The following is a 25,798-nucleotide window of genomic DNA, read 5'->3' on the forward strand; positions in this document are numbered from 1 at the left end:
TTACAATTTTAATAGTAAACCAAAAAATATATATAACTTTGAGTTTTCGAATAAAAGTTTAATTTGAAACAACATTTTGAAATATTAAAAATACAGTTATAAAAAGGATATTTCCAAATAAAAAACGTAATTACTTTAAAAATTTGTTTATTTCCATTGTACGCAGTAGTGAGACGACACTCACAAATGTAAGTCAAAGCTGTCTGTACATTACATTGAATTTGCAAAGTATCAGATCATCAAATGATCGACGTCGAGACGTTAAGCGAAGCTACTTACTTTTACGAGAATACTTCCCAACCGTAATATTGTAAGCCTTGTTTTACGACAATTCAGTTACTTTTAAATTGATATGATTTAATACGATTATAAATGTAGCGGCGGAGATCGTTATAGCTAGGTTAAGATCATACCTACTATATAGAGTATTTCTAACAATAAATAAAACTTACATTAAGTTACACTCAGAAGCACTCAGAGATATTAATTAGCTTTTAAAGAACAATAATTGCTTATAAATGGCTTAATGCCAATTAAAAGATAATGGATATCTGTGAGTGTGACCATTATTTAGTCAAAACAGTAAAACAAGACTTTATTACACAAAAAAACTTCAATATTACAACATTTGGCACCGACATGCGATACTAATCTCAATCAAACGCCCCATCATTTGTAGAAAAAAAAATAAACTATAAATCGCAATACATATTTGAATGGGTACAATACAAAATATAATTTTAAAATAGTTACATATTATATAATAATTCTTAAATATACTTGTTTAAAACTGATGATACTATTTATTTACATACAAAAATTATAATAGTGGATTCATACCTATTAAATGACAAAATAAAATATTTACAAAACTAAGTGACAACCGGGTTTTAAAACGGCGTACAACGCCGATGGTCGCCAGTTCGATACCTATCAACTGGTGTGATGATTAAATATAGACAATTTACAATTACAATAATACACAAAATAAATTTGTTAAACAAAAATATAAATGGAACAGAATTCTTTACACAACAATAATAATAATAATATGATAATAAAATATGTACAAATAAACAACGTAACAATATATTCTAGTACTAAGTCTATTATAAACTTGCTTCGCGAGATCGACGCGGGTCGCGGGTTCGATTTTAGACCTACTTTGCCGCAGCTAAGCTGTTTAAAATATCATGGCCGTCGTGGGCGCCCTGAAGTTAGCTGTAGATGGCTGCACAGATTTCATTTTAAGATTTTTCTTTTGATATTTTTTTCCCGAGTGTACAAGGTGCAAAGGTCCAGAAAACAAACTTTATTGCATCCACAACTCGTTGACCGCACTGTGCATAGCGCAGTTTGAGGAAGAGGGGAGGGAGGGCGTTATAGGAGTGGTCACATTGTTTTTCAAAAACTCAAGAATGAAATGCGTGTACAGTTTTCAATCTTTTCGAATTTTTCATTTTTTAACTAAATGAAAAGTAATTTAAAATAAATTGGTAAAATATCCACTGGAGTGTTAAGTCACACGCTTATGTAGGAAAAGTGCAGGTTCAAGTTTTAAACAATGCCTTACATTATACCTTAAGTCCCCCAATTTAATTTATTTATCAATATACTGATACTTTACATAAACAAACTGACGGGTGTTTCGTCACAAATTTAATAAATTAGTATATAATAAATACGTCATTAATGTTTTCATTTTCGTGTATATTCGAGTGAAGTTATTAAACAATAATAAGGTCCTAACTTTTTAAAATTATTGGTCATTATAGTTATATATTTTACGAGGGAACCAATTTAAGTATTTATTTTTAATTGCAAACTTAGACAGGAATCCACAGAGAACTTAGTATCAAGGCACTCCCCATTCTTTTGAATGGAAATATAATATATATATGAATTAATTATGTTAGCATCAATAATTTGCATTTCCTATTTCTCTTAATAGTGGCGTTAAGGACGGAGTATCTTAACACCTAGTTCTCTCTGCCTCTCTATGAGGAATACAGCGAGAAAGCTGCGATCATCAAACCATAAACAAAGAACGACATCGAGGATAATTGTCCATAACTTTTACCAGATTTATTCTAAATAATCTGGATTATTGATTGGTTCAAGTAATATATGTCATAATTTTCACTAGTAACTGTATTTTTTATTATATTTAGCACTTAATTCGATTTTATGATTGAATAAGATCCTAAGTGCCTTTCAATATAAAAACAAAATAATTAAAAAAATGTTAATTAACATTTTAAATATCATTATTTATGCATATTAGAATATGTCTTATATTATTTTAACTTCGCACAGTTAAGTAGTCGACTGTATTTGTTGAAAGTCAAAAGTTTTTACAATTCTCAACAATCAAAAAATAACAAATAATTGATTTATATACAGCAGAGCGCAATACCGTACAGTCGATGAGCCGTGGCTCTGAAGGTAACCCTAGACGCCTGCGCATACAATGAGCAAAAGTTAAGATATCCTAAGTAAAAGGCTGACTCTCCACTTAAACAAGCTAAGTAAAAGACGATTGAAGAAGTAAAAAAAAAGCGGGGACAGACAAACTAAAATGTAATCTAATCGTTACTAAATTATGTATCATCAATATCTAAAAAAATTCATGTGATATGTTGTGTATCTAATTATTTATTAATTCGTTGTAAATCAAACATATTTTGAAAAATAAAAAAGAAAATCTGTTCTAACAAAACATCATATTTAAAGAATGTTTACAATATTAGACCTAGGAAGAAATGAAGTCACAGCTTACGAGTCATTTAACAATCAAATTTTGTCAACGATCAGAATTAGATATTAAAATGTTCAATAACAAATTAAGTTAATCACAATAACATCTCAAATATAATAATGTAATCAAATAAGATCAAGCCATTGTATTTTGCGGTCTTTATTGCGTCAGATAACTATCAAAATAATAATCTAACCTATAAATAATAATAGATTAAATGCAATATTCAGAATACCTCTTCTATACAAATAGCCTAAATATATTTCTATTTCAACTATTTCCTTACTTATAGGTTAGACCAAGATTATATACCGTTCACCATACACGAGTCGTCAGCGTTACGTCAGTCACGTCGTAATAAAACAAATCGTGTCTGTTTTACACACACCGTATCTTGGGTGGTGGTCGTGTCGTGGTCGTGCCGCATCACTGTAAGCAGGCCTGCAATTTCTCTATCCACTCCTGCGCGGCGTTGGCGTCGCTCGCGCAGAAGTTGTACGTCCGTCTGCTTGTACGTAACTGGAATTACAAATTATATATCATATTACAATAATACAATGATATAAATGAAATGCCTCCAGAATTAAACCCAAAAGTAGGGAATTGTCTTAATGGGAATGGAATGTGTGTGACACTAGGTTGCCAGGTTCTGCCGGCCCCCTGTTTTGTGCGGGATACTGTGTGAAACTACATTAACATAATTTTTATACATTTTAAGTACTACTTGTGTATTATGTATATACTATATACATACTTATGTGCGCCATTACATTTAAAAGATGTGCAAAAAGAAATGTCTGTTATATAGAAATATTTTATGTCTTTCGAACATAAATTCTAATACAAAAAGTTAATATTGTGTTTTATATACTTGGCAAGTGAAATATAAATAATTACATCAAAGAATGAACGATCGTCGCATTTCTTAGGAGGTCCGGGCGCGGGCGGCGCTTGCATCACTGTCAGGACCTCTGCTAAGTCTGTAAAACATTCGACATTCAATTAAATACCACCAACATTATTATTATATATTTTACTCACGATATATTATTATTTACATTATTAAAAATAAGTAACTTGCTGTACATTGTCTTAGATAAAAAAATATTGAATTCTAGTTTTTTTTTCAATAATGAATATTTATGCATTATTTTACTTACCAATAAATCCTTTACAATGCGAGTCTTCCATCGCGTCGTAATATCGAAGCTGATGTTTTATAGAATCCAAAACGAACCATCTGTGAAGTAGTCGTTATTTTGTATTGCTTTATTACTGTATTATACTACGACAGCTTAATTATGATCTGATAAGATTCCAAAAGATACATTTTTCGAATTAGTATAACCTCGCTCTGATAACAAGACAAAGTGCGGCGTTGAGTTCCACCAGGCAATACGCTATGGATCGACAATTCAACGGTGCCGCCTACCCCATGCAGAATACAGTTATAATCAAGCTAAAAAATATACCAACCTTTGTTTCCAGCCCTTCAACAAAGCACCCCGCTTGTACAAATGCCCCTCATGGGTCCTATTCTCCGCTACATTACTCGAGAAGTGCTCGTAATAGGGCGGCGGTGGGACGTGAGGTCCATGTGACGTCACCTCCGGTTTCTCTCTGACCCTCGCACAGGGAAGAGCGAGGGCTTCTGCACACCTCTCGTGACACAAGACCCCACAGTCCGGACAACGAAGCCCTAGGGCTCCAGGTAATGCCCCCCATAACAACTCTGAGCAGTGATCGCATTTAGCGGGAGGGGCAGCTGGTGCTGGGGTCCAACGGTGGGAGGGGGGAGGGGGAGCGGCTGCGAGACGAGCCCGGGCGAGGACTTCGAGGGTACCACGGCGGTGAGCCGCGGCGGTCGCGCGGCGTACAACACCGCTGCACATTGACGCGTTTCGCTGAAAATGAAGTTACAATACTAAATTAAATCCAATATAATAAATAAATTCAAATAAACAAAGAATATATATAATTTTTTTTTATAAATTATGGAATTTTAAATAAATCATCAAATCATTACAAACGACACCCACCTGCAACTCCAAAGTGTTGGGCAACTCAAGCTGGTCCCACCTGACCCTCCACTTCTGCGGCAGATGTCCCAGCTCCAGCTCCAGCTGTCGGAGACGCTCCAAGAGACCGGTGAAGGCATCGGGCATGCACCGTGTTATGCTGTCGTAGCTGTGGAAAAACGTGTTTAAAAACGTTAACATTAATATTAGAGATTTATACAGGGTGGATTTGTCAGCGCCACTTTAAATGAAACCACAGTTTTAACTACTCTATAAAAGCCTAATATAATTCTGAAAAAAAATAATTCTCAAAAATGAAAAAGTTTTTTTTTTCAAACAATATAAATAATAAAATTATCGTTTTAAAATAAAACGTACTAACGTAGTATAACATAGGCACGCACACACTTACCTGTCAAAGCGGCAACGTCGCATACGTATGTGTGCGTGACACGAAATACAGGTATGGATAAAAATCGTGAAATGAAAAAAAAATCCTACGTCCAAACCGTTGAGGTACCTTGATTATTTTTTTTAATTCTGGGTTAGAAATATTTTACCCTATATGCAGTTTCAGTAAAAGAAGCGCTGCCTCTTCCACCCTGTAGATTAGACTATAAAACAAAATACCGTTTTCCTCGTTCCTGGAAGAATTTCTAGGCAGTCGATCAATAAGAACTTTTATATGAAGAATAAGTACTGTACGACAAAAAATTGTCTTAAAAGAGGAATTAAAATCAAAGTCCGAAAACTCAAACCAATCAATCAGTTTATAAGAAGCTATCATAGCACAGTAGAATATTGTCCGACTGTAAACCCTAATGGTTGTGGGTTCGATGCCCAATCAAGGGAATGAATTAATATAATTTCCTCTTTTTGGTAACAAGACAAGACAAGACCACGTTGAATTATGCTACTCAATACATTTAAAAAATTGGACGTTGCGTGGGAACAGAGTAACTTAACATTAGGTCCCCTCTGCCTATCCTATTATATGCGTGACTATAAAAATATTATTTACCCAGCAACAACCAATCTCCTATTAACAGGTTGATTTCTCTCATCGGGCCACAGGTCAGGGTCATATGGGGCTCCGTGGGACAGCTCCTCGCTAACGTAGTACTCCCATACTTCTAAACTGCTTATCGCACTGACGGGCCGTAACACCTAAAAAGTTTATTAAATTTATTAGTTATTTGCCTGAAATCATTATAATACGTTAAACAATACCTTAAGTATTTGAAAATGGTAAAGTATCGGTAATATGCTAGAACAATAAATGTTTTATAGGTATCTCTATGTCATAGTATTCAAATTCATATTTGAAAATTGAAATAAAAATATTGTCTTAATAATTCCTGTTTTTTTGAATAAATATTACTGGACTTAGAGTACAAACTAAAGACTGCTTGAAATATGGAAACAATTATTAGATATTGCTGTTTAGTATGAAAAAAATGAAAGTTGTTCATATGCTTCAATTTCATTCTAGCTCTCTAGAAACGAACAAGGCTTATGACGTCATAGCTCATTAATTATATTATTTCAATGTAAGCAGTATTCATTAAATAATTTTAATTTCTCTTTCTTTTTTCATTGTATTTGAACACACTAACTTAAAAAAGAAACTTTAATACAATAACATAAATATGTACATGTTTTTATAAATAAGAATATTAATCAATTAAACAGAAAGAAAAGAAAAAAAGAAGAGATTTGGGCATATTATTATTTATTGTTATAAAAAAAGTGAAATTTATAAGTATTTATCAAAGCCGTTCATGTCATGCAACACGTGCAATAGCGGCCATAAATATATGTATGTATATGTATAAATATTATAACGCAATGTATATACAAGCATATTTACTCACAAAAATATACCGAATATGCTATAATTTAAATATATAAAACAATTAAACTTACACTACAAATTCTTAAAAATACTTCTGTAAAGTAAACAAAAAAATGACCAAAAAATAAGATTGGTTTCAAATAAAAAAATATATGTAAAATTGCATATAAAAATACTATTAATTACGATAGTCAGTTCAATTCACAATTTAACTAGCAGTACAAAAAAATGTTTAAAAGTATATATATTTCCAACTATATATATATAAATATAATATATTAAAGCATAACTGTTCATCTGTTATGATATATGTATGTATATGTAATAATTACCAAGTAATACGCACTGGGTCATAGTAGACCGTCGACCGCTGGATAGCAGCGTTAATGCAAAAATTATTGTTTTAAAAAACACTGACATTTGTTTAGAGACAGTATCGAGTTCGATTACTGACTCAATTAATTAAAACAGATATAATTTTAGTTAGTTATGTTATAGTGTTTAAGGATTAGAAACAAAAGTAAAACCAATTTCAACCAAATGTTCAATTAAAAAGGACAGAAATGAATAATAAATTCTTGTTAGTATACAGTCACTGAGTGGTGGTCGCCCTGAAAGGAGCTGCAGATGGCTGCACAGATTTGATTAGATTTTTTTATTTTTGATAATTTTCCACCACGGCCGTGACACGTGGACCGTACATCACATAAAACACATTTAAAATATCCATTTTAAATATATAAAAAAACAAACCGGATTGTCCAGATCTGGTGTATAGAGTAAATTGTAGAAGACTGGTGATCTTTGATGTAAACGTTCAATATATTCGAATAAACCTAAGGCATTTCGCCCCTCTTCGCCTTCTCCTGTCGCCACACTCGCCAATCCACTGGGACCACCCGTCTCCACGCCCTTAAAACCCGGTAAAATTATCTTAAAAATATATAGAGCTTCACGCTGAATCATGCGTATAGGATTCGACAAAATATAATATATTAATGTTTCAAAACTTGAACAACAACTACATAGTAGCTTAAAACTTATAATCTTGTGCATACCATCCGAGAAGCCTCCACTCTCCGTTCCTCCCCCGCAATGCCCAACTCTGCCCGTTGCGCCTCACTGTCCAGCAAGAAGGTTTTGAACCGACACGACACACTGTGATACGCCACAAAACGGAGGTAGTACTCGTTGAATTCGAAAGCGAGTGGGAATTGTTTTTGTAGCTGTGGAGAATAGTAAATGTGAGAATTCATTACACGCACTTGGTTGATATTTATAATATAAATGATTAAGAAATTATTAAAAATTATTAGAAATTGGTAAAAATATCATTTTCATAACCCATAAAATACAAATCTTTTTTTAGTCCTTTTAGCAAATTATAGTTTGTCTATAATTGTTTCATTTTGCAGTTTCTTCCGAATTCTGGAAGCATTGCGAGTTGATGGAACATAACGTCTCGCTTTGCACCGGAGCGAGGAAATGAAAATATTCAATATTTCATTTTCTCAAGTGGTAATCGAACCTAAAACCTGTCGCGTTTACCCACTGGCCTCTCATATATATTATATTTTACGAATATTTAAATAAAAGGTAAAAACCAATCATACCTGATGTACAGCATCTAGGAACATTAAGAAAGTGGGTGTAAATCCTTGTTGAGGAGCCGCTGTCAAATTGGACCGTTGTTGGAACTTGTGACCTAGTGCTAGCCATTCTTTCTCCACTAATATTCTGAAACCTTCGAGTGTTCTGTAGTAGGGGTCGAGGCAGATTTGTGATAGGGATGATATCTAGAATAAAAGTGTATTTATTTTATGTAGATTACTAATAAATTGAAGTAAGAATTATAAAATTTTCCTATTTCTGTATTTAACCTATAAATATAAAATTCATTACAAACATTGATTGAGCCTCATGTCTGTTTGTAAATAAGATCGACACGGTGGGATGATTATATGTGAATTATTTCCATTTCCATGCTCTGGTAAATAAAGCACGGCCTTAAGGGCCACTAATCTGAATGCCATTTTCTGAAAATTAAGCGGAAATAAGGAACGATCTAAGGTCTAGGTTCTCTGCCTTTAGTAAAGTAAGTATAGTCTGGCAAATATGTTATTGATAATGGGAAGCACGCGCGGCAAATTGCGCAGTATACGTATGCGCAGAGAACGTTCGATCAGTGTTACCCTGTTATGTTGTTTTACCTCACGCTTAGCAAATCACATTTACCTATACGATAATTAAAATATCTGATCATGTTTATGTTGTAGTAAATTATACAAAACGAAAATTTTATGAAGATATCTAAATATCGCAAAATAATCAGCTGTTCCATACATTGTTGTCGAGAATAAAATCAAGACTAGCCCGAAAAGTATAATGACATTTTTGAGTCAATAAATAATTAATCAATTCTAAGCTTCTGCTTATATAACTAATGGCACATGATATTTACGTATATGTGTATATACTATATACACACTTATGTACAACATAAACATTCAGTGTGCATAATACAAGCTTATAAACTATGCAATATGAATAAAGAAATATCTGGCAATATTTAAACTTCTTAAAGATTTTATAAAAGAAAATAATATTGGGTAAATTATTTCAATAAATTTTGAGGTACAAAAAATGAGAGTGCGGTATCCCTTTGCCATAGTTTGCCATTTGCGTCAGTGTGAGCGCTACGTCGCTACAGAAAATTCGCACCCACACATCTTTAAAGGTACAATCGAGCTCACACTATATTGTTCAAACAAGAATATAATTAATTGTAAACAAAAATGCCTTTTACCGTTTTGATTATTTGCTTTATTATTTGTCAATTTTTGTTTTTTACTTTCTTGCATGCATTAATTAACGTTTTAAATAAAACGGTAATAAAATTTTGATTTAATTTGGAGATATAATTTATTAACATAATTTATTTGTTAAGACCTCTATTTCCATAATCAAAAAAATTATTTACTTACCCATAAGTTGATTTTGCATGTTGCCTAACGCCAAAATCTTGTATTTATTTGCATGTTTTACATATTAAATTTACTTTTTAAATTTTACTTTTTTTATTGAATTTGGATTGAGAAGATTTGTATGTGGCCTCATTATAATAATTTAATTCAGTTTTTTATTTAATTTTTCAATTTACCATATCTTCATTTTGCATTTTGCTTTGGTATTTTTTACTAATTTTTATAATATTACTAGATAAATATGCTCTACTACGCCATTCCTTATATATGATGCTATCATATGATATTATATTCATATTTCATAGTAATGAACTGATAGCGTTGCATTCGACTGTACCGTAGCCCGGTCACACCCCGCAACGATTCCCCGCGTGCCCTTACGGGGAATCGGTCCGGCGTGAGCGGGTGTCTATGTGCAGACATCAAAATACGCTTTCTGCGCAATTTGCCGCGCGTGCTTCCCATTATCAATAACATGTTTGCCAGACTATAACATACTTTAAATTGTAGTAGTTTATTTAATTAATAGTTTCATCAAGATATTTGTGTAATCGTATCAGGAAAAATATTTATTAATTATATTGACTAACTACAAAATAAGTAAATCCACATAACAGCAACCACACGTTAACCACAAATACCTGCGCAGTGACATCCCATCCATCTTCCAGAGATAACAGGACAGATGAACCTTGGACATCCAGCAAGTCGACAACGGCCCCTGAGAGCTGGAACAGCTGGCGCAATTGCCATAGCCATCCGGATTCTTCTACAAGCCTGGAATATATATAAATTTTATGTTATAATTCACGCTATATCCTGCTTGTAGCAGGGTAGGCCGAGGAAGCCTACTGTTAAAACAGCCCACTCCACACTTTAAGTTAAATTCTCAAAGCATTGCCTGTTGAGTAACGGAACTCAACCCCACGGCGTTTGAAAGGGCGGCGTGAAAGTACGCTTTGCCTCGACACTACAGCGAAAAAATTAAAATATTAAATATTTTTTTTCCTCGAGTTGGAATCGAACAACAAAAACAAAAAAAACTAACTTCAAAAACCCAGGCTCATCTGGTGTCTGAGGCGCTGATGGTGCAGTGGCCCGTAGCAACTTCTTAAAGGCATGCTTAGTTGCCCTTGCGTCTGGATACTCGACGGGTACAGGTTCAACTCCCACTGAAGTACTTCCCAAGCCACCCTTATCTGACAATACGTAGAGTGCTGCACGACGACCAGACGTGGAACCTACACCGTCACCAGACACTGTGAATATAAAAGTACGAATATAAGAATATTCATTTAATTGTCAAAAATAATTAATATATTTATTTGACAATCCAAATCCTTACAAACTTTCAAATTTATAATATTAGTAGGACAATAAAACATTACCAGAATCCAAATCAACTGTGGATAATCGCTGTCTCGGCACGTACAGATCTAAATGTGAGGCTTGTCTCCTGTCTTTGAGGGAACCCCATCTCCCGAAGTGGCGTGCCGTCGTACCGCCCTTGCCTGCACTGCCTCGACCTAGTACACTGAAAAGAAAACAAAACAAAATTAAGGATTATGGGCCATCCATATATTACGTCACCATAGGCAACTGCGACTATGTCGATTTTCGATCCCTATATGAGATATATTCTGTACCTTAAAATCCCCACATTTACAATACAATTTCAGTTTGGATTATTGAATCATTTTTCTTATTAAATAGTTATGACCAAATTTAAATTTTTCTTAAAAAAAAATGGAAAATGGAAGCAGTAGTGTAAAGCAAGAAAATGGAAGCAGTAGTGTAAAGCAAGAAAATGGAAGCAGTAGTGTAGTACAAGCAGCAGTAGCGCATCGTATACACACGCTATAGTTGAAGACTTTCCATTCAGGAGAAATGAATTATTTTCATTTCCTTGCTCTGAACAAGACAAAGCATTTCAAAGTGTTGAATCACTCAACACACAATGAGAATTATAATCATAAAATTTAACATTTTTCTTGTTAATTGTATTATTATTGTTAATAAGAAATATTAATATGTAGCAATAAATATTATATATAATAACACACCCCAAAGTCCCAGCAGCTTTACTCAACAATGGTGTATGATTATGTTGTTGTTCCTCACAGCACAGTAGTAAAGAGTCTAGGCTTAAACTAGAATCTTCCAGTTCACCTCTCGATGCTGGTGTTAGTGCTACAAGGGTAGCTAGATATCTTTCCTGGGAAAAAATAATATATTTATTTATGATTCCAATCTCTACTGCATATAGAATAATAGTAGGCAGAGGAAATCTAGTCTTTAGAGACTATATGCGGTATGTATATAGTAATACATATATAATATGTTATAATAGGTAAAATAACGGGTTAAGACACTCCGTTCCCCACTTTCTGCCGAATTCTGGAGGCATTGCGTGTTGAGTGGCAGAACTCAATGCCGTATAAATAATTATATTCTTAACTTACTTGTTCTAAACTGGATGTTGTTTCAGTGCCCTGGGTGTTACCGGGTGTCTGGTGGCTTGAGCCCTTCAACATACCCATTACACCCTTATGGTGGGACGCCGCTGATCTATATATAAAATTAAATTATATTTAAAATAATATTGATAAAACTGTTTTACGATTACAACATAATACAATTCTGACATTTGTTTAATACTATTAACATTGTAATGTCTCTTATAAAAAAAAGTATCTTTCTTAATTTCATAAAAGTTTGATTGGCTGAACTTACTGATCTCAGTACTCAGTGAGGCCAGAGTTACCTCTCGCACTTAATATGTTTCTAATGCTGTGCGTTAATATAAAAGAATATATTAACACACAGCAAGGTAGGTATGATATTAAGAATATAAATAAGGTTAGGCATAAGTACCTAGCAAGCAATGCCTTAGTCCGTGGGTGTCGCCAAGTAATGAGCGGCACGCGGCCCTGTCTGTAGCAGCGCGCGGCGCGCCGCAGCGACTCGTCCGACACGTGCTCGGGCACCGCCACCACTGCGGGGTAACTGAGGGAAATTATTACTAATTATTATATAATAAAGTCAGTTTACAATTATATTTATTTGAACTATAAAATTTATGATGATAAAATATATCTTAGTGGAACACTTTGATCTACAAGGATACAAAATTATATAATTCAATTTCGCTTATACACTAAAACTATAAACTAATTTGTTTAGTTGCGCATTAAGTAACAAATTCATATTGATTTTTATATTTTTTAAGTTCACACCATAGATAAGACCGAGTGTCAAAACATTCTATACATAACATTCAGACCGAACTAAAACGGATGGGTTATAAAACTCAACGACATTATCCAATTTACCTTAATACAAAAAGAAAAATAATTAATTCTTATTAGTAGAACTTCCAATCATCGCCTTCTGCACAGCGTATAAAAGGCATTAGTGTGAGACAGTTTGAAGGTAGACGCGCCTAAACCCATGCATAAAATAAATAAAAATAATAAGCCCCCCACATTCGAATCGAGCCCATGCGCATCGCTTACCTCCTGCACAGCGTGTACAAGGCATTGGCGTGCGATAGCCTGAAGGGAGGCGCGGCGAGCCCCACGCGCGTCCAATCGCGCGCGTACACGCGCTCGCGCGTGCGCTCCAGCGAGCGGCTATTGGTGCTCTCGGCGCTCTCCGCTACGCCGCTGGCGGCCAATTCTAGTTCTTCTACTGTAATAGGTATAGATAGATATCATTGAACTTGACATGATTGTATAAAAAAAAGTTTTTAATCTGAAAATTCAATACAATCCAAAAACAAAACGGCACTTTAATAAACTGATTTTAAATTATAGTATTATCAAACAGATGTTATATGTTATGACGATGTTAGATATAGTTATATAGTATAGTCCCGGCAGCTAGGCAGCTGACGGTAGACTAAAGACCTCATCAAACAATAACACAGCCCCAAATCGTCCTATCTAATTCACACAACAAAGTCTAATAAATTACGCTGTTTGTTTATTCTCTACTTCATCCACTAGTAAATGAACCAAAAACTTTTTAATAAATCCAAAAAATCTTATGTCAGATAATCTTTTTACTTTTGATTAAAACCATGCTGCTGAAGCTAAATTTTTAGCGCTACGAGGGAACGTAGTAGACAGACTGCAGACATACAGACTGATGAACAACAAAAGTGATCCTATAAAGGATTTTTCATTTCAATTACGGAATCCTAAACAACACATTTAAAAATATACACAAAATCTATGACTTACGTGACAATGTATCAGCAGATAAGGAAGCCATGAGCGGTGGTGATGTCAAAGACCTGGCATCGGCTGAGGGTAGTACATACTTTTGTCTTTTGGACGGTTTAGGTTTGAGTCCCGCTCGACGTGCTGTTTTAAGAAGGGTCTTTTTGGCGAAGCCTCTGTAAATAGAAAATATTATGATTTTAATATAAGAAAATAAAGCCAGCTGTGGTGCAGAGGCATAAAGTGTGTTTGTAAACGGCGGAAAGTGGGGAACACAGTCCCCGGGAAAACACTAGGTCATAAGAAAGTGTAGTTCGATAAATATGGTTGGTATATAGTATTTTTTATGGCAACGTATACAAATGATTGTGCGTGTATGTTAAAGGAAATATATATTTGAATAAAAAGTAATGTATTAGAAGAATGAATGAATAATTGAATATGATAAAAAGACACTATAGCACAAGTGCTATTTGGGGGTGCGTGCATACTTGAGCGTGTAGTGCTTAGGCGCGGCGAGGTCGGCGGCGGCGGGCGCCCGCGCGGCCATCGCGAACGTGCACAGCGCGTGCTGCGGCTCGCGCAGGCGGGCCACCGCACGCCGGAATGATTCCGCCTGCTCGCCGCTCACCTCCTCGTCCAGCGCCACCTGCCACGTTACACATGTCACTGACACTGTCACGTTAAAACTACAGGTGATACCGTGTTCGAGTCGCTAGTATTATAATAATGCCCACAATTCTTCTTGTTTTGCTTAAGTGGGAGAGGGGAGTTCCGCCAAAAATCACAAAATATAACAAGATGACAGCCGTTAGTATTGTCATAATATCTACAATTCGTCCTGTTATGCTTAGGGAAGTTCCGCCAAAATCACAAAATATCACAAGAACAGAGTATTAGTGCTTTAGTAGTTAGTGTAGTAGTAATAGTTTGTAGTAGTAATGCTTTTATTTTACCGTCAAATACGCGATTTCTAAAACAAAAATCGGCGCGTAGTGTGACCTTAACTCACCGTTGAAATTATTTTCGCCAATTTTTACTACGTTGTCACCATTAAATGAACATAAGAAAACTAAGTTTATATTTATAAAAATAAGATATTACAAATTTATCAATCAAATAAGCAATTTCTCTCACAGTCCTCCTTCCAATATTAAACAAGCTTAACCTTTATAAGTTGAAACGTAGCTGCCCGTAACTGCAATCCATCGTGCAACGCGTGGTCCAACTGCGCGTGCGTTGCTCGCACTCCCTTCTCACGAGTTAACGCGCTTAATGGAAACGAACGCACTATTGTTGCTTCGCATGCTATAAAAAAATGAATTCAAAGTTACTTTTTTTTGTTTTTTTGTATAACAAACAAAATAAATTATAAATAAAATAAGAAATAAAAAAAATATATCTTATTAAATTAAAAAAAATTTAGATAAAATAAAATTTAAAATGAATTTTCATAGCATTTTTCATACTCATTCTTGTATTGTGTAATATTTAACATTATAAAAATTTACATACTAAAAAAATATATATTTAAAAATCTCACCATAAGGATCCATAGGTACGCCTTTAAAAAGCAACCTGTAGTTCGTTAAAAACAATGCTCCTTCAGCAGGCAATAACTGAGAAAGGGCTGAGCCTCGACCGTCCGCCAGTAATAAAGCCCTCAAGGCAGGAGTAGCTGCTGATTCACCGGCCACGAGAGCTGGCCAGGCTATACGAGGCTGTATCAACAAGCAAATACATTTATACATGATTTAGCTATAATATTATTCAAGCATAAACCTATACCTTATGAGAACGTATAAGCTATAAAGGTATTTTAAATATATATAGAAAAAACCAAAAGAAACTTTCAAATTCTATATTTACAATAATATTACAAAAGAAGAAACTGAAGAGTTTGTATCGTTGAATATGCTAAGAACCAAAATCACAGATTTATATTATTATTTTTTTCTTTATTATTTGTTGTAGATAGTCCATGTATCTGTGACATAGACATTCATTACTTCACGTTAATCGTTTCAAAGTAAGCCACTCTACCAGCGGTCAGATACCTCTCCCTCTACATTAAAACTGTTAGTTACTTTCATTTGACCACAAGGACACAACAGCAAATAAGAGCTAAGGCACTCATGGCCATGCTTGTTATTCAAAAATAGTTTATAACAATAACCTTCTGCACAGGCGGCAGCCTCCTGCTCTCCCTGGCCACGGCGTCCAGCGTCTCCAGGTGCATGTGCACCACGCCTGGGATCATCTGGTGCAGGCAGCGCACGTGCTCCGCCGTCACGCCGCCTTCTGTGCACACCTGGAAACAAATTTCTTATTTTAGTATTATATAATTTGCTTTTAATTGTCTTTTTTACTAAATGGCATTGTGCTGCAATTATATAATATATGGCTGAACACAATATATGAATGAAAAGGTGAAGAAAAGGTCAAGAATAAAATTTAACTGAATGAAAAGAGAAAAAAAATCTACTGTTGTTTGCCTATTAATAAAAATTAAACCGTAATATATGTAGTTAGCTAAAACTTGTATAAAATAGGTAAATTGGTAAATGGAAATGAATGTTGTTATTAAAAATGTTATTAACTATTATATCAATTCCATAAGCACCTACATAAAATGCTAAAATTAGTAAAACAGAATGATGAAGTATAGAATAAAAGTGACTTTCAAATCCCCACTCAAGAGACTATATACTTTTTAATTTATTTTCATTTTCCTGATCTGGTAAACGCAGCGTGAAGCCACTCAACACTCAAAGTCTCAATAACATTCAAAGAAAAGTGGGCATCTAGGTGCTTTCTGCATCTGCACTCTTTCTACACTGCTTTATGCGAGGAAAGATATCATTTAAAAAAATATACCTTATCAACGAATCTTGACACCATCTTGATGACATTATTGCCAGCTTCTCCCGGATCTGCCTCCTCGAAGCCAGACTCCGCGTCAGCGCTGTCCGATTCTGCCACGCTATAATTACGGATTAAGACTTAATTTATTAAAAATATACATTTGAATAAAGTTGTATATTTGTTGTTATGATGTAAAGTTGTACTGTAATAAATTACGAATTAATGTGAAAATTCTTTAGCGAGACAGTTAAAATCCGTTTTTAAGCAATAAGTGGAAATTAAGTTTCAGTACTTCTTTAAATATACAAAGTACAGCGTACAACAAATATTAAGGCTTTTTGTATACTATTTGACAGACTTATGTAAAGTCTTTACTTTTAAGTCATGGCCTCCGTGAAATTGGGCTTTCTGAACTTTTGCGCATTGTTCGTAAAATCAAATCAGCACAGCAAACATATACAACTAACTTCAGGACGGCAACAGCTCGTCGAATACACAATATTTTTCATGAGTGTCATGACAAATACCTACCTATTAGTAATACTATTACTGGCGCGGTCGTCGTCGCGGGCGTCAGAGCGCCGCCCCGCGCCCTCCAGCGGCAGTAGCAGGTACACCATGCGGTTGGCGTAATGTATGGCTTGGCTGTATAACGTCGATTCCTCGCTAGCTATTAGTTCACGTTGTTTTTCTGGAAACATTTGTTTTGTTGAAAATATAACCTTGACTTTAACCGGTTTACTGGCCTCGATTATTATTTTGATACTCTGTTTCCCTACGCAAAACAACTACTACGCAAAAGTACTATTTTAAAAAATGCATTTCTAATGTTTCGTAAGTATTAAAATTATACAAAATATGGCCTGGAATGTCGTTTTGATTACTAGACTATCTTCAGGAGCGAGACAAGTGTTTTGTTTCAATATAATGATTAACGCATTTTATTTATATGCCTTCGGTGTCCTTGGTAATAGTTCACAATAATCACAACAATATATCATATTTTAGATATTATATACTATTTTAAAGTTCCTACTAAAAATTAAATCAATTAAATCTTTTACATTAAAAACATTTTTACATTAGATCACAACTAAAGTACATATAAACCAAAAAATGACACTTTTTCTACTTATCAAAAAATTTTGCGACAATATGCTTAACTATTAACTATTATGTTATAAAAGTCATACCTTGAGGTAGAGTGGGCCAGAGCCTCATTTGCTCCGCGGCTATTTCTAAAGCACTGGGTTCCTGCGCCTTTAGTAACGATATGTACTCATCATCCTCCCTAGAAAACATTTTTTTGTCAAATAACAAAATATTACAAAACAATATTAATATAGCGTGAATTCATAATTTTCAATGGGGATACTGAAATAATGTGATGATGAGATGAGCGCATATCTCTTTGACAACTAAAGTCTTATTTTCCAACACTTAAACTATTTTCATTTACTTATAAACGAAATAATCATTCACCAGTAAAAACAACGAAATAGCATTTAAAGCCCAAGAGAATAATAATTATAACCTTAAGAATAATACTTATTATTGTTTTGTCAAAATTAATTTAAAAATACTTTAATATTTAATATTACAAAAAAATATGTAATATTTATAAAAATACCTAGGACTAGGCATCCTATGGTGATGTGTAGGACTGGGTAGGTATAAAGCTTTGATATCTCGCTGAACATCTTGATAGAACGCAGCCTCCCAGAACTGCTGGCTTGTCCATACTTGATGTTCCTATAACATATGAATAAACAGTTATTCATGTTTACTTCACACTTTTCCTGTACCTGTAGTTATTAAGTAATTTAATTTAAAGACATTATAGTTTAAGCTTTGGTGCTACAATATGGAAATAGTATTAATTTAAAAACATGAATATTTACCTGTATACACATATAGGCATATTGTATGACTCCCGTACAAAGTTTCCTACAGTAGGCCGTAGCGAGCGGCAAGATGGCCGCCGCTATGGAGTGCTCGTCCAGCGCAGTGGCCGATTGCAAAGCGCAGTTCATTAATCTAAAAAATACAAAAATAATACAATACAAGTCAATGTGTTTTATTTTGCAATCTTCGAATATCTAGTAATACTTTTTTTTAGTTGTTTTGTCATATCAGTCTTGAATAGATATCTTTATTATAGACTACATATTCTCTTAAACAATATTTGAGCATATAAGTATTGCAATAATTCAAAACACAACTTCTTCATGATGTTGTAAGTAATCTTAGATCATTTAAATGACTATGTAGTTTTTTAAGCATAACAGAGAGAATTGGTTCTAATAACACAATAATTTTAGTCATAGTAGCAGTCCTAAAGAGTAGACATTAAGAATATTTATATTGATTTTATATTTAGTAAAATAAGATTTAAAAAAATAATTTAAAAATGTAATAATGTAATAATACTAAGTATTGAACTTGAAAACTGTATTGCATGTGAGATAGAAATCATTATAGCTAGATGTCGTGATCGTAAAATACACGCCATATACCCATTGGTATGTTAATTACAATTTACTAATACTGAAAAAAATAGAATAGAATAGAATAGAAAAAACTTTATTGCACACAAAAATACATATAAAAGAGAAAGAAACAATATATTTTTATAAAATGTATGCAAAGGCGGCCTTATTAAAAAAGGAAATAAAAAAGGAATTTTAATACACGAAAAAATATAACTGTACTAAAATATTATCCCACATGACAAGGTTGGCTGGGAGAGAATGCTTTTAGCGTTAAGCCCGCCTTTTGTACATTGTTTTTTGTAATTTTGTGCAATAAAGTATACATAAATAAATAAGTAAATAAAATAAACATGAATTTTGATAACATCTCTATTGGAAGAGGAAATTGCAATAAACCACGTTATGATAAATAATTACACTCTGTTTATATAACGGTGCGTGCGAATGTGCATTCTGCCATACATTGATTAGATCGTTTGGAACTATGGTGAATTTTATATTGTTGTATTTTTTCTCATTTTATGTGATTGGCACACAAGCTGATAATATGTTGGTAAGATTTGTTGTTTGTTGCTCGACAACTGATTCTTTTTTTAAATATTTGACAAAACGATGGTAGAGTAAAATGGTATTAACTAAAGCATAGCATATAAATCTGGCTACACTTAGCTGGCTGGGCTCAAGTTACTGTGCCGCGAAGATTTGGAGTCTATTAATTAAAAATAGTATTTAGATGCATGTGCAAAGATAAGTCTATAAACTTTGCATTCTACTTTTCAGTCACATTAAAGTCAATACGTTCTGGGTACTTAGTGCTAAGAGGGAAAGATTAAAATATTTTAATATATAAACATTCCCTCGCATGCCCATCGAACAAAACCTTTGCGTATGTTCAGACTCTTTCTAAATTTGCCATCATACCAATTATATCTTATCATTAAATTTCCCAGGGTCCAGGTATATGGTCAGTTATAAGCGTCGTCGACTGTCCGGACCCTACAGAACAAGAAGACGTCAAAGCAGAAGTCAACAAGCACAAGTTAAATCGTACTCACGATGGCATCACAGCAAAAGTTAACGTTGCTACCACTATTGATGACAAATACGGAGTAAAGTTATAATCTTCATTACACAATAACACTATTTATAAGAGGAAAAAAACATTTTTGAATATATGTATATTATCACAATTTTCAATAATCAATAATATTCACAATATCAATAATATCACAAAGTTTAACAATAATATTTCATTTCAATTCTTTAAAATCAATATGATGACTACTTCATTAGAAATTACATTTTCTTTTATTATACAGAAAAAATAAACGTGCAACCAAGAATAAGATCATGTAAGGGAGCACTGTCGTAAGTGCTAAACTATAACTATCAAAAAGTATATTTTTCGTAAAATTACAAGGAACGAAACGACCAGAAACAAAACCTACAAAATAAGCTACTTATTTTCCGATTTTTCCACAATTAGATTTTTTTTATTTTTCTAAAAGCATAACATAATTTCCAGGCCCACGTAGAAATATGCAAATATGTGGACGGCGGCTGCAAACAATACCAGGTGTTATCAGACAACAATGTTGTAAGCATGCTCGACAAGTACGCTAAGGAAATGGTCACTGACGCTTTGACGTCCGCTAGTATTGATCCCCCCGAGTTTCCCATTAATGAGGTATGGGGAGAATTGCCTTTGTTTTTTTTAACTTCACGCTGTGTAGGTAGAGGGATCCTGGAGTTAAGACACGCTTTGCCTCTTTACCAGACCGAAGAATCAAAAATATTAAATAATGCATTTCCTCAAATGGGCATCAAACTCAAAATTACAAAAAAGTTTTAGAGAAACTGAATTATTATACATATTATTTTAACCAATAATTATAAATTTAAGGGCGAATACGAAATAAAAGACTACATAGTGGACTATTGCAAGTTACCTCGCGACGCCGTCTATGGGAAATTTGAGGCCTTGGCCTATTTAGTATCTAAGAATCTGAAGGTGTCGTGCATTAAGCTTGTATTGGAATTTAATAAATTCGAAGACGAAAACTTCTGCGATCCCGATGAAGAATGATTTTTTAAGAATTATTTTTATATGTATTTTATGTGTATGCCACATATGTAAAAAATACATTTAAAGAATCTATAATAATATATAACAATTAATGTATACCTATATAGTTAAAACATTAAATTGTGAAAAAGATGTTTAAATAAGTTTTTTTTTTGTTCAATCCACAATCCATTCTGTATTAATACGAGGTTCTCTGCTTACTCTGCTATATGTGGGTAAAATGTTAGTTAAATACTCACTTGACAACATGTTCGAACTGATGATGTTGCAGCAGGTGTTTGTTGGTGGGCAGCCTGGCAGCCAAGTCACGCACGAGCGCGGCGCGCGCGGCCGGCGCCCGCAACGCGCGCTGCACGCCCGGTAGTGATTTGCGCGCGTCCGCGTACCGGCTCTCGAAGATGGCCGCCACGCAGGAGCGGAGGACCTGTGGAGAAATAAAACATACTTATAAATCGTTATGATATAACGTAAAATTACAACAAACCATCATTTTGGGTGGGTGATATTATATCACTTAGGAACTTAACGTAAAGTCTTACTAATGAATTTCACACTCCTCATTTATAGTATTAATAAAAAGTCGTTTAACAGTAAGATATTTATTAAACTCTCTCAGGGAAATGAAATATTTATTATTATTGTTTTTATTTCTTCGCCCTTATACCAAGAATTTCATCAATCAGTATGCAATATTCATATGCAAAAATACTGATAAGTGCGGGATACAGCGTGAAGATGGAAAAAGAACTACTTAATATATAAAAAAATCACAATAAAATACCTCTAATCGTCTAGCAGAATTATTCAATAGCAACTGTGTGTGTTCCACTGCGCCAGTGGGCGGCGCTCCGGGTGGTATGATCCTTGGTGCTGGCAGTCTTAATGCTGATAATCTAAAACGATAGACACGAATTAAGAGAAAATGTAATTATAATTATTCATTGCCTAAAAAATATGACGAACATTTGTCCATAGTGCTCAAACAAACAAAAAAGATACAAGTGATATAATAATGAGAAATATCAAAGTTATTAAAGTTATTTAAAAAACTTATAATAAAAGGAAAAATAACCAGGAGGAGCGAGAAATAACTTGTTGTATACCAAACAGAAAGTATACTTTAAATTTTTCTATTAGAATAGATGAATTTTAAAAGCCTTATAGCTAGTCATATGCTGACATCAGTTGTATACTCACATTTTATTACTTAAGCTTAGCCTTAGCTTTAGCCTAAAAATGTCAGCATTCAAACAAACCAGCATACCCGCATATCCATCAAGACCACAGTCTCCAAACGTTTATACTTATTACACTCCAGTGAACTAAAGCAGTGCACCCACTTGGGATTGTTGGCGTTGCGCGCCGCAACCTCATCGATGACGGCGTGCACGCGCGCGGCGTCCAGGGCCGGCAGCGGCGGCTGGTGGATGCGCGCCGACGCGCCCTCGGGCGGACGGAGCACGCGCTGCGAGTACGCCTGAGTGGAGACACCCTGTAGGCATAGGAAACCTAGCGGTAAAACGAAGAATTGCATGTTGAACGGCGGAACTAAGTTGCGCTTTGCCTTGTTACCAGAACTAGAGTATGAAAGTATAGATAGTTCCATTGCCCCAAAAGAGAATCGAAATAACAACCGTCGCGTTAAGTCAGACTATGCCACTGCGCCGGCAGCCTTTAATTGTTAATTTAAAAAATACGTTTATATCAATATAAAACATAATAACTTACTTGTGGATTAGGATTTTCATTGAGATGTAATTGCATTGCAAGATCTTGTATGTGTTCTAGTTCCAACTCACTATTTAGAGACTCTAATCTCATCTGCTCTGGAAGATTCCTAAAAGTAATTAATAATAACTATTTTAACCTTTTTGACTTTTTTTTTGGCGACGATCGAACTCAGTGGCTAGCCATTCATGAAGTCTATGACCAACAGTTGACAAAGCCATAGTATTAAGTTTTAACTTAATGTCATACTTTTCTTTTTAAGTTTCTTGAACTACCGTCTATATCTAAACTTAAACATATTTTAATTGTCGAGGGCAAGCATAATTTTTATTTATTATTATATTGTATGGATATTTAGCGCACCCTAAGGAAGGAATATGTCCAGCAGTGGGCACGAACAAGCTGATTTGTTGTAAATTTGTATTATACATTAATTTAAAAATAGAAAAATAACAAATACACATACTGAACCAATTCATCCCATATATCAGTTGGACGCCATGGGGGTCCTCTCTCAGCGACGACGCCATTAAAAAACATGGAATCCAGCAGTCTGACTGCAAAAGGGCATTGCGATAAACCCCTCGCCCCGAGGAAACCAGCCTTGTGGAATGTTAGCACAGGAGACGGGTGTATCCTGATGATTGTTAGACAGTGTCTGAGAAGTAAAGGTTATATTAGAGCAAAAGTCAATAGTAAATAATCGTAAATAGGCTTATTAACTTAGTTACACTATACACTAAGTTTCTTCCCCTTCTCTATTTTTTTTTGTTACAGGAATAAAAGAAGAAAGGAAAAAAATGTACATAATATACATTTTTGCATAAGGATACCTATTATTTAATGCATGCAGCATTTATATGAAATATATAATATTATAAGTTTTTGCTATTGCATACTTGTCAATTGTGAACCAATTATTGGTAAAACATAAATTTGAAAAAAAAAAATAGCTTCACGCTGCATCCTGCACACAACAGGATAGGCAGAGGGAAACTCGTGTTAAGACACTCCGTTCCCCAGAATTAAAGAAATATCGGAAAAAATTGTTGCATCGACGCATTCTTTATCTAAAACTATTTAAACTATCTATATGTGGATATTAATTATTTTTTTTCAATCATAGACTATACATAAATTCATAGATTCAAGTCTTACAATTGTTTATATAACAAAGGTATATCACCTTATACATTATAAAATATTCACTAATTTGTCTTACGTATTTAAAAAAATATATTCCTTTTTGAGTCTTGGTACTTAATATAAAACATCAAATAATATACTCAAACCTACCTATAACCCTGCAATAGTTTTGCTAACGTTCTCATAAACACAGCCCTAATCTCCTTATCCATCATATGAGGGGGTGACGAAGAAGGCGGTGGTGGGGCGAAGGCAGAGTCTGCCGACTTCAGTTCCGGTTGTAAAACTAACGCTAGGGCCTCTTGTAAAGAGGATAATAGCTTCCCTTCAGGTCGTGGGATATTTACACCGGCGGGTATGTGGAGGGAACCTACGTCGAGATCTGCCACTATTACGTCCAGCTAAAATGATAAAATTCTTTATTTATTAAAAAACACAAATAAGTTAAATTTAATAATTTTGTAATAATATTATACAAGTTGGATTAGATAGTTCTATAACTTACAGTTTTGAAAAAGATTTTTTGCTTTAAGCTAACAAATCTTTAAACAAATACTTTTAGATATTGTAAAACCACATCCACCACCACCAAGGAACACACAAAATCTCACCAATTCCGATACCTCCTCTTTCAGACTCGAGTGCACACCTATCAGAAACGGCGTAGGGGTCGCCAACACCTCCGCTAGGCCGGCAGGTAGCAACGGTATGTACACGTGGGCATACCTAAAGGGGAACATTAGGGCTGCAAGTGCCCTACAAACAGCGGAGAGTCGGGCCGCTGCTAGTGACACTAGCAAGACCTTGTGTTCGCTCATCACTGCACACCAAAGTGTTACTGAGTTGTGGATACCTGGAATGGGAAATTAGTGTATCGTTTATTTGTTTCATTTCTCATCAAGTACTCACACTTAGTAGATGCTTATAATTTATTGTTACTAAGTAATTGGTAGTCATACACTTTGTTTGGAATTGAATGAAATGAAATGGAATTGGAATCTAAAGCTATGTTTATGTGTTTTTTTATAAATTAATAATGCAACAATGTTCTTTAACGGTCTAAATAATATTCAGTTTTTAAGGCTCTATACTCTGTGTCACTTTGTGCTTTATACATTACTTACTTATAATGATATATCACCTTTACTCACCTAACAACCTCAACAGCATATGAACAGCCGTATGCGTAACAGGCATGGGGGGTGCAGCTGGTGGCTGCAGCGCCTGCCGGTCCCCTGCGCCTATACTGAAGCGTACCTGGGGGCCCCCCGCCGGTGGCACTAGGACACAACCCAGCAGGTTGCCTACTAAGGTTTCTAGAGGCACGCCCAGGTTTTCAACCCACACCGTGTATATTATGCCGAGGCAATTCTGGAAATTGTGAAATAAAAATATTTTTTATAAATTGTTATTTTGAAACATAAATTTTTGATATTAAAAAATACATTGTTTCACAGATCTAGTCTCATAAAGCATAATTAATTATATTTGAGTTCTGTCACTCGGGTCAAAAAAATCGATACGGAAATGGACGGAAAATGAAAAGTGAAGTTTATTTTTTTGAACATCATAACTGACTGTTCTTTGGAGACAGACAGCCGTGAACTAGATGGCCACCTACGCTGTACGATTAAAATTGTTAA

At 34.4% G+C, this 25,798-nt stretch overlaps 2 protein-coding genes across 6 annotated transcripts in view; one reads left to right on the forward strand and one right to left on the reverse strand.

Moving 5' to 3' along the window:
- Nucleotides 1-130: 130 nt before the first annotated feature.
- Sbf (SET domain binding factor) overlaps nt 131-25,798 on the reverse strand; it is a 59,900-nt gene continuing 34,232 nt past the window's right edge. For 2 of the 5 annotated variants that reach the window (XM_085195975.1, XM_085195973.1), the window contains 35 exons: nt 25,307-25,526; nt 24,767-25,008; nt 24,306-24,556; nt 23,476-23,667; nt 23,010-23,118; nt 22,622-22,773; nt 22,063-22,174; nt 21,521-21,705; nt 18,605-18,740; nt 18,334-18,455; nt 17,897-17,994; nt 17,235-17,394; nt 16,716-16,821; nt 16,015-16,149; nt 15,382-15,559; nt 15,007-15,146; nt 14,330-14,487; nt 13,860-14,014; nt 13,131-13,305; nt 12,490-12,621; nt 12,078-12,183; nt 11,679-11,830; nt 11,004-11,149; nt 10,664-10,874; nt 10,257-10,392; nt 8,245-8,427; nt 7,690-7,857; nt 7,385-7,543; nt 6,978-7,001; nt 5,798-5,943; nt 4,798-4,945; nt 4,235-4,662; nt 3,919-3,998; nt 3,656-3,738; nt 131-3,277 (listed from right to left, as the gene is read on the reverse strand). In XM_085195975.1, the coding sequence (XP_085052101.1) occupies nt 3,185-3,277; nt 3,656-3,738; nt 3,919-3,998; nt 4,235-4,662; nt 4,798-4,945; nt 5,798-5,943; nt 6,978-7,001; nt 7,385-7,543; nt 7,690-7,857; nt 8,245-8,427; nt 10,257-10,392; nt 10,664-10,874; nt 11,004-11,149; nt 11,679-11,830; nt 12,078-12,183; nt 12,490-12,621; nt 13,131-13,305; nt 13,860-14,014; nt 14,330-14,487; nt 15,007-15,146; nt 15,382-15,559; nt 16,015-16,149; nt 16,716-16,821; nt 17,235-17,394; nt 17,897-17,994; nt 18,334-18,455; nt 18,605-18,740; nt 21,521-21,705; nt 22,063-22,174; nt 22,622-22,773; nt 23,010-23,118; nt 23,476-23,667; nt 24,306-24,556; nt 24,767-25,008; nt 25,307-25,526 (5,421 nt within the window). In that variant the 3' untranslated portion in view covers nt 131-3,184. Of the gene's footprint in view, nt 3,278-3,655; nt 3,739-3,918; nt 3,999-4,234; nt 4,663-4,797; nt 4,946-5,797; nt 5,944-6,963; nt 7,002-7,384; nt 7,544-7,689; nt 7,858-8,244; nt 8,428-10,256; nt 10,393-10,663; nt 10,875-11,003; nt 11,150-11,678; nt 11,831-12,077; nt 12,184-12,489; nt 12,622-13,130; nt 13,306-13,859; nt 14,015-14,329; nt 14,488-15,006; nt 15,147-15,381; nt 15,560-16,014; nt 16,150-16,715; nt 16,822-17,234; nt 17,395-17,896; nt 17,995-18,333; nt 18,456-18,604; nt 18,741-21,520; nt 21,706-22,062; nt 22,175-22,621; nt 22,774-23,009; nt 23,119-23,475; nt 23,668-24,305; nt 24,557-24,766; nt 25,009-25,306; nt 25,527-25,798 lie in introns of those variants that run through there. The other 3 variants (XM_085195974.1, XM_085195976.1, XR_014878631.1) reach the window with 2 other exon arrangements.
- LOC146533198 (uncharacterized) lies at nt 19,639-21,427 on the forward strand. The gene is made up of 4 exons (XM_085196355.1): nt 19,639-19,748; nt 20,146-20,304; nt 20,721-20,882; nt 21,099-21,427. The coding sequence occupies exons 1-4, from the start codon at nt 19,680-19,682 to the stop codon at nt 21,279-21,281; spliced, it is 573 nt and encodes a 190-aa protein (XP_085052481.1). The 5' UTR covers nt 19,639-19,679; the 3' UTR covers nt 21,282-21,427.

The sequence above is a fragment of the Heliconius melpomene genome, chromosome 13 (genome assembly GCF_056956725.1).
Source record: "Heliconius melpomene rosina isolate 202511_hmr_F chromosome 13, ASM5695672v1, whole genome shotgun sequence".
NCBI lineage: Eukaryota > Metazoa > Arthropoda > Insecta > Lepidoptera > Nymphalidae > Heliconius > Heliconius melpomene.

What these genes read in the sequence shown, in the direction of transcription:
- LOC146533198 (XM_085196355.1), top strand. Translation starts at nt 19,680, where the DNA reads ATGGTGAATTTTATATTGTTGTATTTTTTCTCATTTTATGTGATTGGC. An exon ending in CACAAGCTGATAATATGTTG is followed by an intron (nt 19,749 to 20,145) that starts GTAAGATTTGTT and finishes TAAATTTCCCAG; the next exon opens with GGTCCAGGTATATGGTCAGT. An exon ending in CTATTGATGACAAATACGGA is followed by an intron (nt 20,305 to 20,720) that starts GTAAAGTTATAA and finishes CATAATTTCCAG; the next exon opens with GCCCACGTAGAAATATGCAA.